This window comes from Podarcis gaigeae (genome assembly GCF_964106915.1).
Source record: "Podarcis gaigeae genome assembly, chromosome: 2".
In the NCBI taxonomy this organism is placed as follows: domain Eukaryota; kingdom Metazoa; phylum Chordata; class Lepidosauria; order Squamata; family Lacertidae; genus Podarcis; species Podarcis gaigeae.
In genome coordinates, this window is record NC_139679.1 from 124,968,529 (window position 1) to 124,989,591 (window position 21,063).

General features: G+C 48.7%; 1 protein-coding gene across 5 annotated transcripts; it reads left to right on the forward strand.

Moving 5' to 3' along the window:
- The first annotated feature begins 5,450 nt into the window (after positions 1-5,450).
- On the forward strand, positions 5,451-18,171 carry LOC310837558 (zinc finger protein 213-like). 5 transcript variants are annotated; one of them, XM_083724340.1, is made up of 8 exons: positions 5,471-5,621; positions 8,018-8,630; positions 9,815-9,944; positions 10,913-10,998; positions 12,207-12,333; positions 14,280-15,463; positions 15,730-15,834; positions 15,975-18,171. In XM_083724340.1, the coding sequence occupies exons 2-6, from the start codon at positions 8,214-8,216 to the stop codon at positions 15,218-15,220; spliced, it is 1,701 nt and encodes a 566-aa protein (XP_083580466.1). In that variant the 5' UTR covers positions 5,471-5,621; positions 8,018-8,213; the 3' UTR covers positions 15,221-15,463; positions 15,730-15,834; positions 15,975-18,171. The 5 variants fall into 5 exon arrangements, with proteins under 5 accessions (XP_083580464.1, XP_083580466.1, XP_083580468.1 ...); XM_083724342.1 differs by having other exon boundaries at positions 5,472-5,580; XM_083724338.1 differs by having other exon boundaries at positions 5,451-5,621; positions 14,280-15,834.
- Positions 18,172-21,063: the final 2,892 nt, after the last annotated feature.

The following is a 21,063-nucleotide window of genomic DNA, read 5'->3' on the forward strand; positions in this document are numbered from 1 at the left end:
TCTTCGGCGATCAGCCTTCTTTATGGTCCAGCTCTCACTTCCATACATCACTACTGGGAAAACCATAGCTTTAACTATACGAACCTTTGTTGGCAAGGTGATGTCTCTACTTCTCAAAATGCTGTCTAGGCCTGTCATTGCCCTTCTCCCAATAAGCAGGCGTCTTTTAATTTCGTGGCTGCTGTCACCATCTGCAGTGATCATGGAGCCCAAGAAAGTAAAATCTCTCACTGCCTCCATTTCTTCCCCTTCTATTTGCCAGGAGGTGATGGGACCAGTGGCCATGATCTTCGTTTTTTTGATGTTGAGCTTCAGACCGTATTTTGCGCTCTCTTTCACCCTCATTAAAAGCTTCTTTAATTCCTCCTCACTTTCTGCCATCAAGGTTGTGTCATCTGCATATCTGAGGTTGTTGATATTTCTTCCGGCAATCTTAATTCCGGCTAGGGATTCATCCAGCCCAGCCTTTTGCATGATGAATTCTGCATATAAGTTAAATAAGCAGGGAGACAAAATACAGCCTTGTCGTACTCCTTTCCCAATTTTGAACCAATCAGTTGTTCCATATCCAGTTCTAACTGTAGCTTCTTGTCCCACATAGAGATTTCTCAGGAGACAGATGAGGTGATCTGGCACTCCCATTTCTTTAAGAACTTGCCATAGTTTGCCGTGGTCGACACAGTCAAAGGCTTTTGCATAGTCAATGAAGCAGAAGTAGATGTCTTTCTGGAACTCTCTAGCTTTCTCCATAATCCAGCGCATGTTTGCAATTTGGTCTCTGGTTCCTCTGCCTCTTCTAAATCCAGCTTGCACTTCTGGGAGTTCTCGGTCCACATACTGCTTGAGCCTTCCTTGTAGAATTTTAAGCATAACCTTGCTAGCGTGTGAAATGAGTGCAATTGTGCGGTAGTTGGAGCATTCTTTGGCACTGCCCTTCTTTGGGATTGGGATGTAGACTGATCTTCTCCAATCTTCTGGCCACTGCTGAGTTTTCCAAACTTGCTGGCATATTGAGTGTAGCACCTTAACAGCATCATCTTTTAAAATTTTAAATAGTTCAGCTGGAATACCATCACTTCCACTGGCCTTGTTATTTGCAGTGCTTTCTAAGGCCCATTTGACTTCACTTTCCAGGATGTCTGGCTCAAGGTCAGCAACCACACTACCTGGGGTATACGGGACATCCATTTCTTTCTGGTATAATTCCTCTGTGTATTCTTGCCACCTCTTCTTGATGTCTTCTGCTTCTGTTAGGTCCTTTCCACTTTTGTCCTTTATTATGGAAATCTTTGTACGAAATGTTCCTTTCATATCTCCAATTTTCTTGAACAGATCTCTGGTTCTTCCCATTCTATTGCTTTCCTCTATTTCTTTGCATTGCTCGTTTAAGAAGGTCTTCTTGTCTCTCCTTGCTATTCTTTGGAAATCTGCATTCAATTTCCTGTATCTTTCACCATCTCCCTCGCATTTTGCTTGCCTTCTCTCCCCCGCTATTTGTAAGGCCTCATTGGACAGCCACTTTGCTTTCTTGCATTTCCTTTTCATTGGGATGGTTTTCGTTGCTGCCTCCTGTATAATGTTACGAGCCTCCATCCATAGTTCTTCAGGCATTCTGTCCACCAAATCTAAATCCTTAAACCTGTTCCTCACTTCCACTGTGTATTCATAAGGGATTTGACTTAGATTGTATCTTACCAGCCCAGTGGTTTTTCCTACTTTCTTCAGTTTAAGCTTGAATTTTGCTATAAGAAGCTGATGATCTGAGTCACAGTCAGCTCCAGGTCTTGTTTTTGCTGACTGTATAGAGCTTCTCCATCTTTGGCTGCAGAGAATATAATCAATCTGATTTCGATGCTGCCCATCTGGTGATGTCCATGTGTAGAGTCGTCTCTTGTGTTGTTGGAAAAGCGTGTTTGTGATGACCAGCTTGTTCTCTTGACAGAACTCTATTAGCCTTTGCCCTGCTTCGTTTTGATCTCCAAGGCCAAACTTGCCAGTTGTTCCTTTTATCTCTTGAGTCCCTACTTTAGCATTCCAATCCCCTATAATGAGAAGAACATCCTTCTTTGGTGTCACTTCTATAAGGTCTTGTAAGTCTTCATAGAATTGGTCAATTTCAGTTTCTTCAGCACAAGTAGTTGGTGCATAAACTTGGATTACTGTGATGTTAAAAGGTCTGCCTTGGATTCGTATCGAGATCATTCTATCATTTTTGAGATTGCATCCCAGTACAGCTTTCGCCACTCTTTTGTTGACTATGAGGGCCACTCCATTTCTTTTACGGGTTTCTTGCCCACAGTAGTAGATATGATGGTCATCCGAACTGAATTCACCCATTCCCTTCCATTTTAGTTCACTGATGCCCAGGATGTCAATATTTATTCTTGCCATCTCATTTTTGACCACCTCCAACTTACCCAGGTTCATGGTTCTTACATTCCAGGTTCCTATGCAATATTTTTCTTTACAGCATTGGACTTTCCTTTCGCTTCCAGGCATATCCGCAACTGAGCGTCCTTTCGGCTTTGGCCCAGCCGCTTCATCAGCTCTGGATCTACTTGTACTTGCCCTCCGCTCTTCCCCAGTAGCATGTTGGACGCCTTCCGACCTGAGGGGCTCATCTTCCAGCGTCATATCTTTTATATGCCTGAAACGTACTGGGAAGCAATGTAGATCTTTCAAGACTGGTGTGTCTCGGCGGCCACTCCCAGTCACCAGGGAAGACCCTTGCAATGGACATTTGTGGGAACGCTTACAAGGGCATTTGGCTTCCTTAATAGCTACGGTCGAAATTAAACTTGAGGTTTGAGGGACTCCTCACTCCCCCCCCCTTTTTTTTTGTTTCTGAGGGAATCTGACAAAATAACCTCCAGGAGGTTCCCTCAAACTTTGGTCGACATGGAGGTTATTTTGTCAGTTTCTCTCACAAACAAACAAACAAACACGAATTGGGTGATGAATCTGGTGGGGAATCCTGGAGAGCAGGATTGGACCAGATGACGTCCCTTCCAACTATGATTCTGTGCATGCAGAATATGTAACACAGATGCGATTCCTGCGTTGCACGGGGTTGGACTAGGTGACCCTTGGGACATCTTCCACCTCCACATGATTTTGTACTGTGTATGAACCTCAAGGACCAAGTGGCTCAACGACGGCCCCCCATCAAGGCCACTTCAGCCTTTGGGCTCTAGAAGAAGGGGATCTCCCCTCATATTTCCAGAATCCATCGGATCACCAGCCAGAAGGCATCTAGGCCTGGGTGGACCCAAGTGGGCAGCTCTTATTAACAGACCTTTCCAAGTTTTTCGACAATTTCCTTTGCTTTCCTCTAACTGCTTCCCATCCCATAGAGCAAAGGTTTTAGGTAGAAGGCTTCATTATGGCTTCCCTGAACCGCAAAACTGCCACAGTAGCCTTTACAAACACAGCAGATGTGACATTTAGGGTCTGGAAAGTACGGATCTAGAAAGTGCCATAATAATAATAATAATAATAATAATAATAATAATAATTTCTTATTTATACCTTGCCCATCTGGCTGAGTTTCCCCAGCCACTCTAGGCTGCTCCCAACAGAATATTAAAAAGACATTAAAGAAAAATCAAACATTAAACACTTCCCACTAGACAGGCCCCCCAAGTGTCCTTGTTTTCCAGGGACAGTCCCTGATTTAGAGAAGCCGCCCTGGTTTTTGATTTGATCCCAGAAGGTCCAGCTTTTCCTTAGGACGTCCGTGTTTCCATTGGAGGAATGTTGGAGGGGATGGAATTATCTGACCCCTGAGTCATCTGAAGGCAATCCTGTATAGGGAATGTTTTTCTAAAAAATGTTGTATTACGTTTTTATATATCTTGGAAGCTGCCCAGAGTGGCTGGGGCAACCCAGTCAGAGGAGCGGGGTGTAAATATTAAAATGACCAGGATGATTAGGACGTGCCTCTTTTAATCGGAGAAACGTTGGAGGGGAACAAAACACAAGAGGCCCCCACAAACCGGGAGAAGACCAACTAGACTTGCAGCATTTCCCAACCTTGGGTCTCCAGCTGTTTTTTTCAGACTACAATTCCCATCATCCCTGACCACCGGTCTTGCTAGCAAGGGATGATGGGAGTTGTAGTCCAAAAACAGCTGGTGATGACCCAAGGTTGGGAAACACCAAACTAGAGTTTAGCATGCAAGACTTTGGCCGGTTAGGAAGGTTATGGGGATCTTGGGCATGAGATCTGGGATCTTGCCAAGATCTGCTCCCCCTACCCCCAATGCTTGGGGCGCAGGATTTGTGGATTCATCCCCTCTTGTGTCTTGATATGAGGTATCGGCTCACTTGGACAAAAAACAAGGACACCAGCCAGGAATACCAGAGCAAAACAGCAGCCAGTAGGCTTGGTCTTGATTGAAGACTGTCACGACAGGACTCCCACCTGCCACAAGGTGGAACAAGATGGAAGCCCCCCCCCCAAACAAAAGAAAACCCAAACTTTTATTAGCTGCTAATCCCCATGTTACCCCCCCCCCCCAAACTACATCACTCATACATCATGGTTACATCATGAAAGGGGAGGTCTGGTGGCAGTAATCTGAGCATCCTGGGCCCTGCCCCATGGTTCTCCTTGCCCTCCACCAAACACCTATCAAGTGTAACAAAAAAGATATTTACATTTCCCTGTTTCCCAGCCAAGTTAATCCCACCCTTTTGTCTTCATCTGGGTTTGTTACTTCTGGAATGGCTACCTGTCTGGCACTCAGGTATCAGGATGCCAGGGATTCTCCCTCAGGCAGAGGGGCTGCTGAGCAGCTGAGCTCACCTGTCTATATGAATTTCTGAAGTTTCCCAGTGAGCCAGTACATAGATACATTTATCAGGGAATTCTTACACTTGGTATCGTGCAGCAGAGGCCCTTTGAATAGATAGGAAGAAATTGTGATGAAGTGTTTTGTAGCGACAAATAATAAAAGTCACAAAAGTGATTGCGCTGGTTTTGGTAGTGGGCTGCACGTGCATGATATCTGCTGGAGGGGCAATCCCCACCCCCAACCTATACATAAATTCCTGCAACACAAGAAACTGGATTCCTTTCCCAGCTCACTTCAGGAGGCTCAGCCTCTGGGGGCTCCACGTCACGGGGCTGCTCTTTTATGGAAAAAGAGCCCCAAGTGCGTTTCTGCAGCCGCGGTGGACCCCTTAGCGTGGTGGGGTGGGGGTGGCAGCAGGCAGAGGGAGTGGAGTGGGTGGGCTTCTGTATGCAAGACCCTGGAGAGAAGGAGGGCCCCTCTGCCGCGTCCCCAGCTGCAAAGTCCTCTTGCGGATTCTCTCCGGGCTTTTGCAAAGGGATCCCGGGGGTGGGTGGGTGGCGATGGGGAGGGAGGCCCTCTCTGTGTGGGTCCGCGGCGAGGAAGGGGTTAAAGCGAGCGAGGCTGGGTTCCTGGAGAGGCGTGCAAGGAGGAGGAGGAGGGGAGGGGGCGATGGAGGGAGGGAAGGAGGGGGCGGGTGGCTGCGCGGCGCACAGAGCATCCTACGAGCCTGGGGTCTTTCTCCCCTCCTCCCACCACCACCGGCACCCCCCAGCCACCCACTCAGGTTGGCTCTTCCTCCAAGCTGGGGGTGGGAGTGGGGAGCAGGTGAGTGGCAAATTCATTTGGGGGCGGGCTGCAAAGGTGGGGGTAGGGAGAAGAGGGGAAAAGGCTCAGCAGCGGGTGGAGACAAAAGGAGGGAGGGGTACCAGGCGCTTGGCTGGGGAGAAAGGCTGGGGGAGATCTTCTCCCCGCTCCCCCCCCCCCGCGGTCCCACTCCAGTTATTCCCTTCCTCCAAAAAGAGGTGGGCTGCTCTGGCCAGCCCTCTCCCACCTCCTCTCCCGGCTGCCAGCGTCAGAACAAAAGATTCGCACTGGAACCAGTATCGAACCAGTTTGCATTAGGAGGAGAGAAATAGGTGTTGGGGGAGCGAACCGGTTGGGGCTGGGGCTCAAGGGCAGGGAGGGCCAAGGGCAGAACTTCTCGCTGTGGGGTTGGCAAGCAGAAAGCTGGTTTTAGCCTCCTTTGTTGCTGATTGGTCTTGATTTTTTGCAGTTTGTTTTTTCTCTCTCCAAAGAGAGGCCTCCCGTCCCAATTTTTAAACCTCTCAACTGCCCCTTGGGGTAGGTTGGAGTGTGGGATGGTGCCAGATTCATGACTGAGTGGATTCTGGGATTTGTAGTTCGGTGAGGGGGTAAACTATAGTTCCCATGATTCTTTGGGGGGGGGGGGAGCCAAGTGGTACCTGGATGGCTTTGAAAGAGGATTACTGTACACAGATTCAAAGTGGAGAGGGCTACCTATTGTTGTTGTTTGTCCAATATAGAGAGCTGAAGGACACCGTTGGCATTTGATGGCATACACAATGTTAGACGATAAGCATAGTCTGCCATAGTCAAAACAAAATAAACATACACCCGGACAACACCATTACTGGCCCCAACAACATCACACATACCATCTCGGGACTATTTAATTGCTCATCGTCTAACATTGTATATGCCATCAAATGCCAACAGTGTCCTTCAGCTCTCTATATTGGACAAACAGGCCAGACCTTACGCCAAAGAATAAACGGACATAAATCGGACATCAGGAATCACAAGACAGAGAAACCAGTAGGAGAACACTTCAATCTCCCAGGACATTCTATACAAGATCTCAAAGTAGCTGTTCTATTACAAAGGAATTTCAGAAATAGACTGGAAAGAGAAGCTGCTGAATTGCAACTTATCACCAAACTTAAAACCATGGAGAGACCTGGTCTTAACAAAGACATTGGATTCTTATCTCATTATACATGACAAAGCCATTTTTCACCTTCTCACCCCTTGCTTTTTCCTGTAAGACCTATTACAGTCGTTAAGAGTCGTCAACAGGCTCATCACAGCTATCTGCCAATCACCCAATCCCACCACCCTTCTGAGTAATACCCCTCCCCACCTTCTCACTATATAGAAGGGTCTGGTGACTTCTGTTTCAGTGTATCTGAAGAAGTGTGCATGCACACGAAAGCTCATACCAAGAACTAACTTAGTTGGTCTTTAAGGTGCTACTGGAAGGAATTTTTTTATTTTATAGAATGGTAGAGTTAGCCCAACCCCCAGCCATGCAGGAATCTCAGCTAAAGCATCCATGACAGATGGCCACCAACCTCTGCTTAAAAACCTCCAGTGAAGGAGAGTCCACAGCTTTCCCAGGGAGACTGTCCTACCAGAGCACGAGAAAATAAGCTTGCTCCCTCCTCCATGCATCAGCCCTTGAGATATTTGAAGATGGCTGTCATATCTCCTCTCAGTCTCCCCTTATCCTGACTAAACTTGCCCAACTCCCTCAATCATTCCTCATAAGGCCTGGTTTCCAGACCCTTGATCATCATGGTCGCCCTCCTCTGCACACGTTCCTGCTTGTCAACATCCTTTTTAAATTATACTGCCCGGAACTGTACATAGTATTCCAGGTGCCGTCTGACGAAGACAGAATAGAGTGGTACTATGACTTCCCTTGACACTAGACTTCTGTTGATATCCTTGAATAGCATTAAATCCCCCCCCCAGCTGCATCACACTGTTGACTCATGTTAAGATTGCGGTCCACTAAGACCCCTATATCCTTTTGACTAGTAAGCCAGGTGTCCCCAATCTCATATTTGTGCAGCTGTTATTCTTGCCCAAGTGTAAGAACCTTGAATCCCGATTCCGCCTTCTTCAGTGATAGCTACCTCTCCCAATTTGATGACATCTGCAAATTTGCCCAAGTCATTTATAAAGATGTTGAGCAACAACGGGCCCAGGACAGAACCCTGCGGCGCCCCAGTTGTCACTTTCCCCCAGGATGACGAGGAACCACCAGTGAGTATTCTTTGGGTTCAGTCAGTCAACCAGCTACAAATCCACCTAACAGTTACCTCATCCAACCTACGTTTTACCAACTTCTCTGCAAGAATACTGGGGGGGACGTGACGTTGTCTTGGCTGCTTATAAGTCTCTGCCGTCTTTTACAGGTTCCAGCCGGGGTCACCCTTTGATCCTAGCAAAGCATCTTTCCCTTAGGCGTGTGCAAGAGGGGGGCTTGCAGACTTTGCCGGACATTGACACCCTCCCCTCTAACGCCAATCAAATTCCGGCAGCCTTTGGTTTGGGAACAGAATTCTCCGCGGAGCAAGGCAATCCTTGGATTCCTTCTGGGAACTTTGGGAGATGGAAAAGCCAGACTCAGCGGCTCCCTGGGGAGGAAAGGACCCCCACGTCACCCAGACTGGGAGCACTGGGGAGGTCTGGGAAAGGAACGTGCAGCAGATCCTGGGCGAGGGCAATGCCAGCTCAGACGTCCAGCGCCAACACTTCCGGGCGTTTTGCTACCAGGAGGCCGAGGGCCCCCGCGAGGTCTGCAGCCGCCTCCACCACCTCTACCGCCAGTGGCTGAAGCCGGAAAGGCACTCGAAGGCCCAGATGCTGGACCTGGTGGTCTTGGAGCAGTTCCTGACTATCCTCCCCCCGGAGATGGAGAACTGGGTCAGGGAGTGCGGAGCGGAGACCAGCTCCCAGGCGGTGGCCCTGGCCGAAGGCTTCCTCCTGAGCCAGGTGGAAGAGAAGAGGCAGGAAGAAAGGGAGCAGGTGAGAGCGCTTTCTTTAAATCATGGGAGTTGGGAAGGAGCCAGAGTCCAACCCCCTGGAATTTCTCCCCCTGCCCGCCCCATTAATTTGTTATAATAAAAGAAAGCAAAGTTTAATAACAGAGGCCAAATAAAATAAAGCAAAAGCAGAAGGGGTATCTAGAACTAACAAGATAGGAGCAAAATTCAATCAATTAATGTCACAAGTAGCACAAATGGATTTCTTATCCTGCATGTTACTGCTCCAGTACTTTTATATTAAAAGACTCAATTTCTCGATAAAGACATTATATTGTTTTCTGTCCTTTCTGGTTTTTGCCACGTACATTAGCTTAACCATGCACACTGTGCTCCTGATTTTCATTAACCGATCTGTCATGCACGGTCTTCTCATTCCCCTACCCCACCCAGATTAGACAAAAGTAATAATTCTGGAAGCAGTTAAGAGGTGTTGCATTCATTCCCTGTTCTCTATTGGTTGTTTGTTTAATATGTCTGAATTGCAAAAATTGGGGGATCCATGAGTTAAAAATATAGCAAGCTATTACTTGAGTTTCCTTCGCCGTATCTTCCTAGAATTTTCTGATTTTGGGACATGCCCAGAGTATATGCCATACCCCAGCTTTTGTGGCTTTACACCTCCACAAGCAACATTGGTTATTCTGTATATCCAGGTAAGAAGTGGTGGTGTTAGGTGTAATAAAAATACATACATACATACATACATACATACAACCAGCTGGGTTTCCCCAGCCACTCTGGGCAGCTCCCAACAGAATATTTAAAACATGATAAAACATCCAACGTTAAAAACATCCCTAAACGGGGTTGCTTTCAGATGTCTTCTAAAAGTCCGATAGTTGTTTATTTCCTTGACATCTGATGGGAGGGCGTTCCACAGGGCCACTACCGAGAAGGCCCTCTGCCTGATTCCCTGTAATTTTGCTTCAGCAGTGAGGGAACTGCCAGAAGGCCCTCAGAGCTGGACCTCAGTGTCCGGGCTCAATGACACTGTTAAAGTGGAACAGAAGCTTGTAAAACATTTCTTTTAGGGCCACACTACCTGTTTGCTGAGGAACTCTATGACAACCAATTCCAACAGTCAGATGGAAGTTCCCATCTAAATCCCTCTTCCTAATCCCTTTTCTCCATTCCCCACTTGAGGATCCCCAAATTTTTTTTCAGGTTCAAGGGACGAGAAAAGGGGCGCCTTCTTCCCCCAAAGTAGAGAAGGTCCCGCCAGCCAGCAGGAGGAGGCAGCTGTTCCGAGGAGCCATTCCGGGGGGCGCTGGAGGGGATGCTTCTACCTTGCTGGGTAAGCAGGAATTGGGAGCACATTTTGGCTTGATCTTGGTCTCTCGAGGGGGTTGCCTAGAATCTGGACGTTGCTCTTTAGGACATAAGAAGAGTTACTGTCTCGTAGCCAGACCTACTTTCCAGGGTTGTTGTGAGGATAAAATTGGAAGGTGGGTATTTAAGAATAGCCTTGCCCACATAATGAACCATCCTTTTCTCACGGTGCCCCTCCCATGCTCCCTTCCATCAGTGGTGAAAGGGTGGGGAGGTGGGGATTTTGCCCTCATCTCCAGCCCTTTCTAAAACTGGGGTGAGGGGTGGGAATCCAAGTTTTTTTTGTATAATTGTATTACTATTATTATTATTATTATTATTATTATTAATTGAATTTATATACCGCCCTATACCCGGGAGTCTCAGAGCAGTTCACAGAATAAAATCAAGATATAAAACCACAAAGTACCTAAAAAATAATAATAACAACCACCCAATAGCCCCACCCACCACAAAAACACACACATTCTAAAAGGGCATAGGATGTAAATTGGATCAACCAAAGGCCTGGTTAAAAAGGAACGTTTTTGCCTGGCGTCTAAAGGTGTATAATGAAGGTGCCAAGCGAACTTCCCTGGGGAGAGCATTCCATAGATGGGGAGCCACTGTAGAGAAGGACCCATTCTTATGTTGCCACCTTCCAGACCTCTCAAGGAGGGGGCACATAGAATCATAGAATCCCAGAGTTGGAAGAGACCACAAGGGCCATCGAGTCCAACCCCCTGCCAAGCAGGAAACACCATCAGAACACATGAAGGAGGGGGCACACTTTAACTTTTCACGGTCAGAATTTGAGAAAAAAGTGTGGCTTATATTTGGGCCAATGTGGTAATTAAGCCAAGCCCCAGGCAGTTCAGGGCTGAGAAACAACTGAGGTGGGTGGGTGCAGCATCTCGCCTCCTTCCCACTTCCTTCCTTCCTCTTCCTTCACAGGTAGCCTAGCTCCTGTGGCGGATGGTCTCAGCCCTTCCTTAATGTGTGACGGAGCGGAAATGGTTGCTGCGCAGTTGCCCGGACAGGTAGGAGCGGAAGAACTGGGGAACTGAGGAAGGAGGGTCAACTTGGGTGCCTCCATCACCTGCAAACGTCTGTGGGCCTGAAAGGATGTGTCTCTTGACCTCAATCGAAGGATGTTCCAAAGCTGGGGAGGATCTGAGCATCCCTGAGGGAGCTCTGGATCTTGCAGGGAGAGCCTCCATCCCTTTCAAAGGTTTATCATAGAATTGTGGAGTTGGAAGGGAACCAAAGGGTCATCTAGTCCAGTCCCCTGTAACATCATCATCATCATCATCGTCATCGTCATCATCATCATCATCATATATTATTATTTATAGCCTGCCCATGTGGCTGGGTTTCCCCAGCCAGTGTGGTGTAGTGGTTAAGAGCAGTGGACTCAACCGGGTTCGATTCCCCGCTCCTCCACATGCAGCTGCTGGGTGACCTTGGGCCAGTCACACTTCTTTGAAGTCTCTCAGCCCCACTCACCTCACAGAGTGTTTGTTGTGGGGGAGGAAGGGAAAGGAGATTGTTAGCAGCTTTGAGACTCCTTAGGGTAGTGATAAAGCGGGATATCAAATCCAAACTCTTCTTCTTGTTCTCCCTACAGAATATTAAAATCACGATAAAATATCAAACATTAAAAACTTCCCTAAACAGCCTTCAAATGTCTTATGATAGTTAGTTGTTTATTTTCTTGACAGCTGATGGGAGGGCATTCTACAGGGCCAACACCACTACTCAGGAGGCCCTCTGCCTGGTTCTCTGTAACCTCACTTCTCGCAGGGAGGGAATCACCAGAAGGCCCTTGGAGCTGGACCTCAGTGTCCGTGCTGAACGATGGGGGTGGAGATGCTTCTTTGGGTATACTGGGCCGAGGCTGTTTAGGGTTTTAAAGGTCAGCACCAACACTTTGAATTGTGCTCGGAAACGTACTGGGAGCCAATGTAGGTCTTCCAAGACCGGTGTTTTGTGGTCTCTGTGGCCACTCCAGTCACCAGTCTAGCTGCCGCATTCTGGATCATTTGTAGTTTCTGAGTCACCTTCAAAGGTAGCCCCACGTAGAGCGCATTGCAGTAGCCCAAGCGGGAGAGAACTAGAGCATTCACCACTCTGGCGAGACAGTCCGCAGGCAGATAGGGTTTCAGCCTGCGTACGTAGGGCTCACAGCTCTCTCTTTTTAATTGTTGCATTAGCTGTGATGAGCATTTTCTTTTCCTCTTCTTCCCAGGGCCCGGTGACCTTTGAGGAGGTGGCCGTGTACTTCACAGAGGAGGAGTGGGCTCTGCTGCATCCAGACCAAAGATCTCTGCAGTGGGAGGTCATGGTGGAGAATTATGGGAACTTGGTTTCTCTGGGTAAGGCTCACCTATCCCCCTGTTAACAGAAGCTATGCAGTGATGGGTCACAGAGGTCAGTCTGTCCTGGTCAAGAAACGGCTGTAGCTGTCCCATCCGCTGAAGCTGGTGCAAGGCACTCTTAGCCACTGGGTCTTGGGTGATGAGTGGGGGTACAATGCCATCCAAAATCAGGCAATGGACCAGTTATCCAGACTGAAGTATGTAAGAAGAGCCCGCTGGATCAGGCTGGAAGCCCATGGAATCCAGCGCCCTGTTCTCGCGGTGGCCAACCAGATAATAATAATAATAATAATAATAATAATAATAATAATAATTTATTTGTACCCCACCCATCTGGCTGGGTTTCCCCAGCCACTCTGGGCGGCTTCCATAAAAACCAAAAATACACTAAAATATCACAGATTAAAAACTTCCATGAACAGGGCTGCCTTAAGATGTCTTCTGAATGTCAGGTAGTTATTTATCTCTTTGACATCTGATGGGAGGGCATTCCACAGGGCAGGCGCCACTACCAAGAAGGCCCTCTGCCTGGTTCCCTGTAGCTTTGCTTCTCGCAATGAGGGAACCGCCAGAAGGCCCTCGGCGCTGGACCCCAGCGTCCGGGCAGAACGATGGGGGTGGAGACGCTCCTTCAGGTATACTGGGCCGAGGCCGTTTAGGGCTTTAAAGGTCAACACCAGCACTTTGAATTGTGCTCGGAAACGTACTGGGAGCCAATGTAGGTCTTTATTATGGGAAACTTGCAAGCAGGACACGAACACAAGGGCAACGTGGTTTCCAGTAACTGGTACTCAGAAGCATTGCCGTCTCTGATGGGAGCCAGAACATATCCATCCTGGCTAGTAGCCATTGATAGCTGGAGCTCTCCTCCATGGCATTGTCCAGTCCTCTTTCTAAGCCATCTAGGTTGGAGGCCATCACCGTCTCCTGTGTGGGGTTAGGCCCATAGTTATGAACCAACCTGGGCCCTGCGATCATCATCCTCTGGAGGCACTTCTTCGTGTACCATCTCTTTCTTACCAACGCAAGAAACGGGTTGGGATGGAGGGTTGCCTGGAGAGTGGCAAAATGAGAACGGGGCCTTTTCTGCAGTGGCTCCCTATTGTGGAATGCTCTCCTCAGGGAGGCTTGCCTGGCACCTTCATTACATGTCTTTAGGTGCCAGGCGAAAAGCATTTCTCTCCAATCAGGTGTTTGGCTGATTAACATGCTCTGACTTTTAAAATGTGTTTGTAGGAGGGAAGCTCTTTGTTTTGTTTTTGTTTCCTTATGTACTCATTGTTCTCATTTTGTATTTTTCTGTTGTGAACCACCCTGGTATCTTCCGATAAAGAGCGGTATGCAGATTTAATTTGCCCACAGTGTTGTAAGAATGGCAGAAAAGCTTTTCTCTGCCCATTTCCTCCATATCTGCTTCTCCTGTATCGCCTCTTACTCACCTTCTCTCTAAACTAAAAAGTCCCACGTGCTGTAACATTCCCTTAAAGGGAAGTCGCTCCATCCCCTTGCCCTTTTCTGAAACTTTTCCAGCTCTACAATATCCTTTTCGAGGTGTGGCAACCGGAACTGTACTCAATACTCCAAATGTAGTCGCATCACAGTTTTAAATAAAAAAGTTATGATACAACTGGGATATACAGTGGTACCTTGGTTCTCAAATTTAATCCATTCCGGGAGTCCGTTCGACTCCTGGAATGGTTTGAAAACCAAGGTGTGGCTTCTGATTGGCTGCAGGAGCTTCCTACACTCAATCGGAAGCCATGGAAGCTGTGTCGGATGTTCGGCTTCCAAAGAACGTTCGCTAACACTCACTTCTGGGTTTGCGACGTTCGGGAGCCGATTTGTTCGACAACTAAGCCGTTCGACTACCAGGGTACCACTGTAGAAGTGAGTTGGGCTTTTGCTTGGTGGCGTGAGGTTCATTTCCCTCTTTCTCCCTTCAGGTGAAGCGATGGAGAGCGGGATCGTTGCCAAACAGCAGAGAAGTGACTTGGAGCCGCGAGAACCGGTTTGCAAGGCGGAGGGTGTCTTGCTTGAAGGAGCCAACTTCCACGAAGCTCCGACGCAAGAAAAACATTGGGATGGGAACGAAATGCAGGCGCTCCCTCCCTTGTGCGTGGAAAGCATGGCGAGCAAGCCCAGCGTCCGAAGGCATCAGAGGATCAACAAGCGGGAGACCCTCCTGGAATGCTCCGAGTGCGGAAAGGTCTTCAACCGGCGCTACAGCCTCACCAGGCACCAGAGAGTCCACACGGGCGAGAAGTGGTGGATCTGCTCGGTTTGCGGGAAGAGTTTCAGCCAGAGGTACCACCTCACTCGGCACCAGCGAGTCCATACAGGGGAGGAGTGGTGGATCTGCACGGTGTGCGGGAAGAGCTTCCGGTGCAGCAACAGCCGCCTGAGGCACCAAAGGATCCACACGGGCGAAAAGCCGTTCGAGTGCTCCGAGTGCGGGAGGCGCTTCAGCGAGAGCTCCACGCTGTACAAGCACCAGAGGGTCCACACCGGGGAGAAGCCGTACAAATGCCTGGACTGCGGGAAGAGCTTCCGCCAGAAGATCAACCTCACCCGCCACCGGACGGTCCACACGGGGGAGAGGCCGTACCCGTGCGCCGAGTGCGGGAAGAGCTTCAGTCAGAGGGTGAGCCTGACTCTGCACCGCACCATCCACACCGGGGAGAAGCCCTACAAGTGCTCCGAGTGCGGGAAGGGCTTCAGCCAGCGGATCAACCTCACCTCGCACCAGAGGACCCACACGGGGGAAAAACCGTACCAGTGCTCCGAGTGCGGGAAAAGCTTCAGCCGAAGCAACAGCCTCGCTTATCACTTGAAGCACCACATAAATGTTCAGTGCGTTGAACTTGTGCCGGAAGAGAAACCATAGATCAGTGGTAATTTTTTAAAACGGGGGAAACTCTGGGGAATTTTTAGAAACGCTCAGAACTTGAGATGGTGCATTGGTCCTACCATTTAAATGACTTGTGTCTCTGGTGGTCATAGACTCACAGAGTTGGAAGGGTGACCCAAAGGTCATCTAGTCCAACCCCCTGCCGAGCAGGAATCACAGCAAAAGGACCCCTGACAGGTGGCGTCCCAGACTCCTTTGAAAAACATCCAGTGAAGGAGAGCCTACCACCTTCCAAGAAGAAATGTATGAATACAGTGGTACCTCGGGTTACATAAGCTTCAGGTTACAGGCGCTTCAGGTTACAGACTCTGCTAACCCAGAAATAGCACCTCGGATTAAGAACTTTGCTTCAGGATGCGAACAAAAATTGTGCTCTGGTGGCGCGGTGGCAGCCGGAGGCCCCATTAGCTAAGGTGGTGCTTCAGGTTAAGAACAGTTTCAGGTTAAGAACGGACCTCCGGAACGAATTAAGTACTTAACCCGAGGTACCACTGTAATTAGATGAGCTTTCTTAGCCTGTCAGGCCCAACCACAGGCAAAGGTGACCGGGCCAATGGACCCAACCAGCGTGCAAACTGTCCTCTAGATCAGTGTTTCCCAACCTTGTGCCTCCAGCTGTTTTTGGACTACAATTCCCATCATCCCTTGCCACTGGTCTTGCTAGTCAGGGATGATGGGAGTTGTAGTTCAAAAACAGCTGGAGGCACAAGGTTGGGAAACACTGCTCTAGATAATGTGCGGGCTTGAGAAATCAGCTGCCCTCAGAGGCTCCATGTTGTCTGGCATTTCGTCTTAACATAAAAATGTAAAGAGAGTCTTCTGGATCAGGCCAATGGACCATCTAGTCCAGCATCCTGTTCTCACAGGGGCCAATCGGGGGCCCATAGAAAACCCGCAAGCACAAGAGCAACTCCTGTGGTTTCCAGAAACTGGTATTCAGAGCCATCTATAGCCCACTCCTCCTTCACAAATTTGTCTAATCCTCTTTTAAAACCATCCAAGTTGGTGGCCGTTCCTGCCTCCGGTGGCAGGGAGTCCCGTGGTTTAACTGTGCACTGCATGAGGAAGTTCTCTTACCCTTTTACCAGATTGCATCTCGGCCTCAAGGTGGGTCACTACATCGGCACTAGCACCCCACAAAATTAAGAAATGGATCCTTCTTTTGTGAAAGGTGGGTCCAAGGTGTGAAAAAGGTGGAGGCTGCTGTTCTGTGATCCCATCTTGTTTGTCTCCTGGTTTCAGTGTGAGTATCCATGACCGCAAGGATGGATCCCCTTTCATACCTGCTTTGCCACATGGGGGCATTTATTTTGCCGTCGTTTATTCATTTACGTTGCTTCGTCATCACACCAAGGAAGTGAATACCTTCGGGGGCAGAGGTGCAGGGAGTCCTGGGCTGCATGCTTCTCCTCACAGCGGCCAAGCAGAGGTTTGCCCAGGTGTCTTTGGTGGGGGACATTTTCACAAAACCGAGCTACACAATGTCAGCTGGATCATCCCCTTCTCTGTATCTACCTGCTGGACTCTTCAAAGAACTATTTCAATAGCAGAAGCCATGCTGGCATTTCTACAGCAAGACTTGTTCTTCTAATACGTTTGGTTGTTCTATCTTTATTAATGCTTTCAATCAATTTACCCAGAGCAGCTGTTAAGGCCTGCAATTTCCTGGATCCCTACACTGCTTCCTGTTGAGGCACCTTCTGTAGTTTCCTGTGGAAATCTTATGCATTTTCATGCCGCAAATGCACTCCCTCCCCAGCCCACCCCCAATAAGAAAACACGGCCTTGAAGGAGCTCTGCATCTATAGGATCCTCATAGCATGGATCCTTGTGAAGTAAAAATGGCCCCATCACATGCATATTTTTTTGTGTGGGAGGGAGTGGATCTGCTGGCTTGAGGGAACACCAAAACATGCAGCTAAGGACGCAATTAAATTTCCAAACAGTAACAATTTACTGCACATTTATTCAGAAGCTAGTTAAAACTCTTTAGGTTCAGTGATACCAGCTTTTCAAAGTTGTCAGTCATTTATTCCTCCAGTGCCCCACCGCCACTCCCTTGCCTATAACCCCACCCTCCTCTTTGGGAAACGCACAACACACCATTTGGGGCCAGGGATAGCAGTGGGGTTGGGAGGAGCTGAAACAGCCAAATTTCGGTCCTGCGACTCGATGCTGAATGTTGGAGCAGAAGGGATAGGGAATGGAGTGACCTGGGAAAGGGCAGGCTTTCGTGGCTGGCTGGAAGCACTCCATTGCAGCTCTCACTTTTACCCTGGGGGTTTCTCAGTGCGCCTTCTCAATGGGGACCTCAATGGGAACCCCGGAAGTCCTGGGAAGGCAGCCACGAAAACCTCAGATAACTGGCAAAGCTCAAAGGCTTTTGGTTTGGGTTCATGTGCCATCAGACCCGGCGGATCGTCTGCTTCAAAACCTGGCACTTCCATCGTTTGCTACGCGTGCATCTTTTTGGTTAATTTCTTGGAGATGGAGCAAAACGCTCAGAATCGGTTCCTGTGCATGTTCCATCATATAAGGATGTCAAAGCTTTTGTGTAGAGCGTGATGAGGAGAATATTTAGAAAACCGAGGACACTTGATCGTCATTATTTTTTACATGGGGTGGGCAGGCTATTCAAAAACACCTGACCTCTTCTACGTGGAAGGGAAGCGCTCTCTGTCATTTCTGGCATGCTGTGGACCCTGCTGGAAATTTGCCGTCTTGTCTTCCTGTGATGTTTTTCTCATTTACTGGATTTCTACTCTTAATTAAAACTGCTTGCCTTCTCCTAACTGAGAAACCCGTGTAAGTGTTCAAGCTTGCCTATATCTATCGATCTAATATCCGATAGCTTCCTAACCTGAGTGGGTGTTATTTTATGGTGGTTTTTTTTGTAGGTTGGGTTAATAAAGCCTTCAAATGCATCACCCCTATTTCCTCGGTAGGGTTTTATTTCCTCTCCCTTCATGGTCTCCCAAATGAATCTCCTGATTCTACAGAGGAACGCCAGCAGACCAACGATTTAAGTGGAAAAGTGGGCCTTTATTTATATAAGCACAGCCTCCTTAAGGATCAGTCACAGAGGTCGGCCCAAGACATTTTGGCACCTGAGGAGAACCAGAAAATGGTGTCCACCTGCCAAGGAAGACAGGGTTAGTGAAGATCTATGTTGGAAACAAGGAGGGAACAAAGAGCCACATTGGGAACGAGGGGGAGGGAAGAAGAGTTTGGATTTGATATCCCGCCTTTCACTCCCTTTAAGGAGTCTCAAAGCGGCTCACATTCCTCTTTCCCTTCCTCCCCCACAACAAACACTCTGTGAGGTGAGTGGGGCTGAGAGACTTCAGAGAAGTGGGACTGGCCCAAGGTCACCCGGCAGCTGCATGTGGAGGAGCGGAGACGCGAACCCAGTTCCCCAGATTACGTGACTACTGCTCTTAACCACTACACCACACTGGCTCTCAGCCCCTCCTGTTCACCAAGTGGCAGCACGGGCAGGGATGCCATGGAAGGGGCAGATCTGGCTTCGAAGGGGCAATCCCTCAGCTGTTGTTGTCACTGTGGCAGGAGCAGCAGGCGATGCATCCCTTGAAGGCCAGATCTGCTGCCCCTGTGGATCCTGCCACTTGGAGCAGTTGCAGCCCCTTGCCTCATAGGTGGGCCGGCCCTGGGAGAGGGAATCGGAATGTTGGTGGCGAGTGATGATTGGCTGGGAGTTTGAAAGCGAAGGTTGAATGTGAATGAGGAGGCAGTTGAGGGCCAGAGCTTGGTGGTTGGTGTCTGGAGTTGGGAGGACTCTGTTGGAAAACGCCCGGGAAGGCCACCAACTTCCCAGGACACCAAGGCTTCTCTCCGATGGTCACTCTCTGGCTGTAAATCTCCCTCAGTTCAGAGAGACCGGCAATAAGCGACCCCTCCCTCCTGAGAGGAGCACACTTACCTTATGGCATCTCATAGCAGAAGAAAGAATCAATCAGTAGCTCTAAACTACTTTATTTTACAGTCTATATACAAATAATCCATCAGCATGTCTGTGCTCTCTCAGCAGCAGTACAGAACAGCATCACACACAGAAGTGAAACTAAACTTCCAACAGTGCTGAGACTTCCTGTCTCACGCTCTCAGACACTCACATGATATAAACAAACATAGTGCTACATACTGGAGCAGCACAGGTGGATAAAAATCCTAACCCTTGTGTCATGCGAAAGCTTTGGACTCTCTCTCCGCCTGGACTCAGGTGTATGTAAAAGGTAAAGGGAACCCTGACCATTATGTCCAGTCCTGACTGAGTCTGGGGTTGCGGCGCTCATCTCGCTTTATTGGCCGCGGGAGCCGGCGTACAGCTTCCGGGTCATGTGGCCAGCATGACTAAGCCGCTTCTGGCGAACCAGAGCAGCGCACGGAAACGCCGTTTACCTTCCCGCCAGAGCAGTACCTATTTATCTACTTGCACTTTGACGTGCTTTCAAACTGCTAGGTTGGCAGGAGCAGGGACCGAGCAATGGGATCTCACGGGGATTCGAACCGCCGACCTTCTGATCAGCAAGTCCCGCTGTGGTTTAACCCACAGCATATATATATGTAAATCATAGAATTGTAGAGGTGGAAGGGGACCCCAAGCGTCATCTAGTCCAAGTCCCTGCAGATGCAGGAACCTCAGCTCAAGCATCCATGACAGATGGCCTTTCAACCTCTCCGTAAAAACCTCCAAGGAAGGAGAGTCCACACCCTCCCCCCAAGGGAGATCATTCCACTCTCAAGCTGATCTTAACTGTTAAAAAAAGGAAACTGTTGTCGGGCTCTTCTAATACTATTGTCAGAAAAGTTCAGGCCAAACTCTCTCTCACACACAAACAAACAAACAAACAAACAAACAAACAAACAAACAAACACATGGCTGATGTCAGACTGGGAGTTGCATCTGCTATCCCTCACAAACATGTTTTTCTCCAGCTCTGTTGCTTCCCCTCTAACTACATATCGGCTCCAGGATGTTGCAGAGAGGAGCTTTTTCCTATTGTAATTACAGAAATCATGGTGATTTTCTATAGCCGAAGCCCAAGAGAGATTTATGGATGTTGCCGAGGCATCAGAATCAAGGCCAACATGAGGTTACTCATTGCATCGTTCCTGGGGGAATAATATCTCTGTTGGAGACAGAGTGAGTCAAGATTTAGAGCAGGTGTAAGTGGGGGAGATGTGTGTGTGATCTTTAAAAACTCTGAAGTCATCAGTCACCACTAGCTCCATGGGTGATGACACTGCAGCTTTGGTCTTGCATGAGATTTCCCTTGCATAAACTCACAGGAAGAAGAAGAAGAGTTTGGATTTGATATCCTGCTTTATCACTACCCTAAGGAGTCTCAAAGCGGCTAACATTCTCCTTTCCCTTCCTCCCCCACAACAAACACTCTGTGAGGTGAGTGGGGCTGAGGGACCTCAGAGAAGTGTGACTGGCCCAAGGTCACCCAGCGGCTGCATGTGGAGGAGCGGAGACGCGAACCCGGTTCACCAGATTACGAGACTACCTCTCTTAACCACTACACCACACTGGCTCTCAGGAGAGGTGCAGGAGCTACAGCCAGAATGGTATCCCTGCTGTTGCTACTTCTGCTGCTGCTATTGATGCCTCACGGAGTCTTTGGAAACCCCAAGGCAAAATGCCCCCTGAATCTGATCAGGGAAGAAAAGGGAGCGCAGAATTACTTCCGGCCTGGAGACTTCCTCGTTAGTGGGGTCATCTCTCCAAAACAATTTTTCGATCAACTTCCATATGTCTTTTCTCAGCCCCCATTAACTAGGTTTGATGAGTAAGT